Consider the following 7,500-nt stretch of genomic DNA (forward strand, 5'->3'; position numbering starts at 1 on the left):
TCAATCAGGACGTTCTCTTCTTCTGCAAGAAAAAGGGTGGAAGAAGAAGAAGAGGAGGAGAAGGAGGAGGAGGAGGAAATGGTGGTGAAGGAGGAGGGACGCAAAATTATATTTACTAATTTGTGAGTAATTGAGATAAAAAAAGATTTTTAATTAAAGAATCAAAGAGATTATGATGATGATAATAATAATAATAATAATAATAATAATAATAATAATAAAGTATATTATCTGTTACGTGAAGAAAAAAAAAAAAGAAGGAAAAGAAAAAAGGAAGAATCGAAGAGTACGTCCTTTAGATTTCTTTTTTTTCGTTTCTCTTTTTTTCTTTGCTTTTCTTTTTCCTTTTTGAATTTCATTTCATTTCATTTCATTTCATTTCATTTCATTTAAGACTTTTAGTGTACCTAATCGAAAAAAGAAAAAGGAATTGTTATGTATCTGTACATTTTTTATTTTTTTTTATTCTTTTTTTTTTTTTTTTTTTTTTGTAATTAACTCTCGTGCGTTTCTATTAATTTTGATAAAATAACAATGACAATTACGAATCTTTGGAATCGTGACATATCCGTTCGAGAATCGTTACGACAAATAAACTACTTGGATTTGGATTATTACATTGTACGACGCGTTTTCATTGCGCGATAAGACAGACAGAGAGAGAGAGAGAGAGAGAAAGAATATTATTATAGCGACGTAATTTTCTTCTTCGTCATTTTTCTTGCGAGTCTAACGATTGAGAGAGAATAATCAGTAGGAAAAAAAAAAAGATGAAGAAGAAAAAGAAACAAAACGAAAGACACGCGACGAGTGTGCGTTCAATTAAAAATCGCAAGAAGAAAAGGAAAAAAAAAAAAAAAAGAATAAGAGGAAAGAAAAGAAATTGTTTCGAAAAAATATGGCGATTAATAAAATTAAATTAACAAAAGGAAGGAAGAAAGGAATGATCGTAAAAAGTCTTAGGAAATAAAATAAAAATATAGAAGTATGGCGTGAATTAATAAAATGACATATAGAAAAAGAAAGACAAATAAAAGAGAATTTATTAATTATTGCGATTGGCAAAGAGTAAATGAAAAATGATTTCGAAGATAGTGCGAATGATAATTAAGAAAAAGAAAAAAAAAAAAAAGAAGAAGAAAAAAGAAAAGAAAAATATGGCGCCGTTGAAACGTATAGGATCTTGAAAAAATACAATGGAACGCATTTTTTCTTTTCTTTTTTAATTCATTTTTTTAATCCATTTTTTATCGTCGTCGTCGTCGTCATCGTCATCGTAGGTACTTCATTTTTCTTCGTCTTTTTTTCCTTGCTTCCTTCTATTTTTCCTTTTTCTTTTTCTTTCTTGATAGTTAAGCGATCATGTTACGGCATAATGAATGATCGCATCCGTTTATCGAAGTGGAACGACGTGGTTCGTTCGTCCGATTGATTTTCCAAAGAACGAACGAAATTATTCGACGTGTTTCTCCTTCCTCTTTCTCTCTCCTCCATCTCTTCTCTCGTGAGAATCGAGAGAGAGAGAGAGAGAGAGAGAGAGAGAGAGAATATGTACATATATGTCAGGCGCAACAAGTCGCATACATTATTTTTCTTCTTTCTAAACACTTCGAAGCGTTCTCTAAAAGATTCAACAATTGATAATTATCAACGATCTGTTTAATCTCGGTTGGATTATCTTTAATAAGAGTGATTTCATGGAATTCGATTGTAAAAAAAAAAAATTTTTTTTTTATCAAACGTCAATAGTACAGATATAACGTAGCTCTCTACGGGTAATTTAAAAGTTTATCATTTAAAATAAATAAATAAATAAATGATTAAATAAATGGACGGATAGATAGATAGATAGATAGATATATAAGTAAATATATAGATAGATGGATAGATAGATACAAAGAAAAAGAATTTATTATCTTTATTATCTCGTTCGCTTTTATCTTTTTTATTTTTTTAATACACACATACATACATACATACATATATATGTGTGTGTGTGTGTGTGTGTGTGTGTGTGTTATATCGATATTATTTATAATGAAGCTAAATAATAACCTCACTGCAATAATACTAATCATTGATCATTAATATGCAAAAATATCAGCCGCAAAAGATTGCATAAACATTTTATTTTAAACATTCAAAATGAATCGTCGTATGAAGTATCTCGTTCTTTATTTCTTTTTCTTTTTTTTTTTTTTTTCAATGTCTTTCTGGTTTTCTCTCTCTCTCTCTCTCTCTCTCTACGAGGACGATTGTTCAGAGCCTCAACTTCTGCTCTCTACGACGTGTGCATGACAATCTATATGCAGAAAGATAGAGAGAGAAAGAGAGAAACAAGGTATGCACTCGTGCTGCAAACTAGAGAGAGAGAGAGAGAGAGAGAGAGAGAGAGAAAGAGAGAAAGAGAGAGAGCAAACGTTACGACCGGGATTAACGCGTTCTTGTCGTTATGTAGAAATAATATATAATAACTCATCTCTCTCTCTCTCTCTCAAATTAAAAGTTATATATATATATATACATTTTTTTTGCTATTCCTTTAGATTTTTTTTCTCCATCTTTGTCTTCCTAATTATCTACAGGATATTTCTTCTCTTTTTTCTTGTTAATTTTTTGTTCTTTTTTTTTTTTTTTGTTCATCTTTTTTTGATCATTCGTTTTTCATTTCTCTTTTACATAAATAAAAACGACGAGCGTGTCGCGACTCGAAAGATACGTCCGCCATTTCGATTTTTTTCCCCTCTCGATCATCGGCCGCGCCACTGCCGCCATTTTTATTATTCATCCTGCTTATGCTGCCACGCGCGAACGCGCGTTTTTCCTCCTCTCTCTCTTTCTCTCTCGTTTTTTCCTTTTCTTGTCTTTTTTCTTTTTTTTTCCTTTTTCTTTTTCTGTCTTATTCTTATTCCGAAATGTTTTTATCGCGTGGTAACAAATTTAAAATTATCAACGTGTTCCGTCTTTTTATCGCAGTTGGTTTACGAGAGATTTATACGGTAATTATTATTTCTTCTTTATTTTTTTATATTTTTTTTTTTTACTTTTTTTTTTTCCTCGTTAATATTTTTCCTATTTTAATTTTCACTTCTTTCATTCATTAATATTTCATATTTTTTATGTCATAAACTTTAATTAATTAGTCCATAGAGAGTACTCATATCTAATTTGGACAAAAAGTTTTAATAATTAGTATTGAGAGAAATGACGATTATTATATTGTCTTCGATGTATTTAGAAAAAAAAAGAAAAAAGAAAAAAGAAAAAAATTTTTGTCAAATATTTTTTTTTTCAGTTTTTTTTTTTTAGTATCTTCTCTAAAGACCAAAGAGAAAATTTTAGAGAACAGAATGTTAGCTTAACCTATTTATAACATCGCATTACCTACATAAGTTCTACAATATTACACACACACAGACACATACACATGTACACACAAACACAACACATACACGCACACATATCGCACATATATGAAGGATCTCTCTGTAGAAATGACCTAGAATCGTTTAGAACGTTCAAATTTCCCGCATTAAATCGGACAAGTTATCAAATTGGCGACCAATTTAAAAGGAATTATTATTAATTCGATTAAAATTTTAATGGAAAATTTTCGTAACGATTAAAATGGAAATTAATTAATTAAAAAAAAAAAAAAAATCTAATTTTTATTATTTTCAATAATTGAAATTAAAATCGATTTTAACCCGTATTAATGATTTCCCTTCATTTTATTCGTCTCGATTAAAAATGAAATTAGTTATTTAAAAAGAAAAAAAAAAAAATATTAAAAATAATAATAGTAATAATAATAAATATTATTTCTAAAGAGTTCTGTTTTTCTTTTTTATTTTTTTTCTTCGAGTTTTTTTTATTTTTTAAATTGTAAAAGAAAAAAAAATTAGAATTTCTTAACTTGGAATAGCAATGTGTGACCGAGTATGAGCCTCTATCGGTTGATAATACGCGAAGGACACAAGCTTACCTATGATTACTTAACTAACGCGATGCACGATTAGCCGCGTGAACACACATGTATACGCACGCGCGCACCTACACAATCGTGCCTCTTATATTGCCGCGTAATGCGCGCTAGCGTACGCGCATGCGCACGTAGGCACGCACGCACGCACGCACGCACGCACGCACGAAACGTATACGGTTAATATCGTTTTCGTTGTAAAAGTCGACATGTCAGAGTCGCCAGACGATAAAAACTGTCGTAGAACCGTTCCTTATCTCGAAACAATAAATGTTTCTACGCTATCGATATGGTGCTCAATATTTTATCATTTTTCCTTTTTCTATTTTCATTTTTTTCTCTTCTTTTTTTTTTTTCCTTCTTTTTTTCATTCGTGGTTCTTTGTTCTTTTTTTTTTCTTTTTTTCCTTTTTCCTCTTAACCTTCCTTTTTCTATTTCATATTCATTTTTATATATTCGTCTTTTGCGCAATTCAAGTTAAAAGTGAAAACAAAATTGGAATTATAGTTTTTTTTTTTCAATAAAAAATATATCGTTTCATTTTCAATCATCATACAGAAGGATTAATGAAAATTTGGTGTTGTTACTTGTTCTTCTTTGTTTTTGTTTTTGTTGTCGTTTTTTCTTTCTTTCGTTTTTTCTTTCTTTCGTTTTTTTTTTCCCCTTGTTTCTGTTTTTATTTATTTACGTAAACGATAAAATGAATTCGAAGTGAGCGAATACGATTTTGTAATACGCGCATTATAACATATAAAAATGGCGTCGATAATTGTTATTCGTATTACAGTATTTAGCAATGGAGTTGCACGGTTAGTCCGGTGTATTCATATTGGTTAATTAAAGACGATCCTTGTACTTTAACCTTTGAGTAACTTTCAATCCGTTTCAGTTAACGATCAAGAGACACCTGCTATCGTTTACCGATAGCTTATGTATTATATATATATATATATATATATATATATATATGCAGTGTAATTATTTACATGTATATTTTTTATTAATCATTCGCGACAGTACGAATTATTATATATTTTATTTATTTTATATAACTCGACATAATGATTTTATTATTATTATTATATTTCTTTTTTTTTTTTAATGTTTTTTAATCATGTTAACAATTTCTAGATCTCTCTCTCTCTCTTTCTATTTTATCCTCGGTGTCATAGAAAAGAAAAAGAGGAATATATTTACTCCGTTATTTGTGTGTAATTATAACAGACAGGTAAATCCCGATGTTGGAAAACTACATGATGATGATGATAATGATGATGATAATGATAATAATGGTAATGACGATGATGATGAGAAGGGTAAAGATGATTCAGTGTTTCCAAATTTGGAGCGAAGGTATTGAGAGAAAGGGAAAAAGAGACAGAGAGTGAGAGAGAGTGAGAGAGAGAGAGAGAAAGGGACAAAGGGAAAGAGAGAGAGGGGGGGGGGAGAGAGAGAGAGAGAAAAGCACATGTTTATGATGACCATATCTATATATGCAATTTCCACGGTCTTTAATTCAAGAGATTATGGAATACACGAAGAAGTTCTATCTTTTCGTTTACGTAAGCACGATGTAACGTGACTTCGAAGAGACAAAAAAAAAAGGAGAAGAAGATGAAAAAAGAGAATTTTATTCGTAGCAATGGAAAAAAGAGACGAAACAAATTAAATTAGAACGCGCCAAAGTGTTTCCGAATGATTTTATATGTCAATTACTTTTTTCTTTTTTTCTTTTTTTTTTTTATCTGTAATCATGTCTGCAAGAGAAAAAAAAAAGGAAAAAAAAAGAAAAAGAAAAAAAGAAAGGAAGGAAGGAAGATCAAATGCTCGAAGAATCATGGAAAAAGAATGATATTGATTATTTATATAATAAAATCTAGAGACAACTTTTTTGATAGGATTTTGTAGAATTAAAAGGGAACAAACAAATAAAATAATCTGATTGTTTGCAAATAATATGAAGTAATTCTTCATAAAATTATTATTTCATAATTAATTCGTATGATAATTAATATCCATTGTTATTTTAATAATGTAACGTGTATATCGATATCAAATGGCGAATCATACCAACGATATCTCTTATAAATTTTATATTTCCCTCACTTCTCTTCATTTACACTTTAAACGACGTTGTGTTATCATTCCCGTTAATTATTATCACTTCTATTTTTCTTTTCAAAATATATATATATATATACTTGCCATTGAAATAGCTTTTAGAGAATATAAAATTTCTATCGCTTTATTATATATATATATGTATATTATATAATTATTTGTATGTATACATATATACTTATGTGGAAGTGTATCATTGACTATAATTAACCTTTTTTGCACGTAACAGATAACGTTTATCTTAACGCTCATGACCAAATTTTGTTGGCATTTTTGTTTTTTTGTTTTTCCTATTCCAAAAGACATTACAACTATTTAGATAAGAAGAACGTATATGTCGATCCGATATCGCAACGAACGAAGACAATAATAGTAATATCGTATTATCGTCATTATTGATAACGGAGTTAATCGTTCGAATGACAAATTTTCCAAAAACAACAACAACAAAAAAAATAATAAAAAATTTCTCTTCTATCTCTTTTCTTTATCTTATACACACGCATACACACACATAGATATACACACACACGTGCGCGCTCGTACGTATATAACAGAGATATATAAAACAGAAATTCTTAAAGAAGAATAGTATACAGATATATTAAAAATTAAAAACAAAAAAAGAAAAAAAAAGATATATAGACATAAGAAAAATTAAAAAAATATATATATATAGATATACGTTTATATATCTACATACGTGATGTATTATTAATGAAGAAAAAAAAAAAAAATGATTTACTTACATGAAAAGTATTAATTTAAAAATAAATCGATCAAAGATCAAGATCAACCGGTATCAGAGCATGCGTCGTATGTAACGGAAGATTTCGTCCTTGCGATCTATTTAACTATCATCCTTGCTTGCACATTTGAAGTTACTAAAACTGTCTTTATATCATTGAAAAGTAGTGGGATGACGAATGATAGTGATGATGGTAATAAAGATAGAAGGGTAATGACTTCAATTTCTATAAGGATTTTCTCGATATATCAGGAAGCAATTTCTGATATAAATTTTTTCCATCGATTAATTATCTCGTTAAAACACGATAATTAATTTTAAATTGTTTATACGTGGAAAAATTAAAAATAAATAAAATCGAGATGTCGTTGTTAAACGATATAAGTATCTACTAACCGTAATAATTTCGAGGCCATATTATGTTGGATATTTTCAAAAAAAAAAAAAAAAAAAAAAAAAAAAAATTGAGAAGAAAAGAAATGATGTAGGAATAACTTATGTGAAACGCCCTATAGAATCTCTTCCGTTAACTGAGAGTAAGAATTCCATGAAGTCGAAGGTAGTAATGGCTTTTCTCCCCTTTCTAGAGAGATCTTTCACGCGTGCCTGTTGTGTGTATTTTTGGTACCATTATTTGTTCAAGAATTAC

General features: G+C 29.0%; 1 protein-coding gene across 4 annotated transcripts in view; it reads left to right on the plus strand.

The window, feature by feature from the left end:
• LOC124431299 (thyroid receptor-interacting protein 11) overlaps positions 1-7,500 on the plus strand; it is a 41,756-nt gene that overhangs the window by 17,292 nt on the left and 16,964 nt on the right. Inside the window, exon 1 of one of the 4 annotated variants that reach the window (XM_046979026.1) lies at positions 1-122. This exon is cut by the window's left edge and continues 510 nt beyond it. The exons of 2 other annotated variants lie outside the window; for them this stretch is intronic. Coding sequence is in view for 1 of the 2 variants with exons in the window: in XM_046979024.1 (XP_046834980.1) it covers positions 2,796-2,999 (204 nt within the window). In the remaining variant the exon portion in view is untranslated. Of the gene's footprint in view, positions 123-2,723; positions 3,000-7,500 lie in introns of those variants that run through there. One more of the 4 variants, XM_046979024.1, reaches the window with a different exon arrangement.

Source organism: Vespa crabro, chromosome 21 (genome assembly GCF_910589235.1).
Source record: "Vespa crabro chromosome 21, iyVesCrab1.2, whole genome shotgun sequence".
Taxonomy (NCBI): domain Eukaryota; kingdom Metazoa; phylum Arthropoda; class Insecta; order Hymenoptera; family Vespidae; genus Vespa; species Vespa crabro.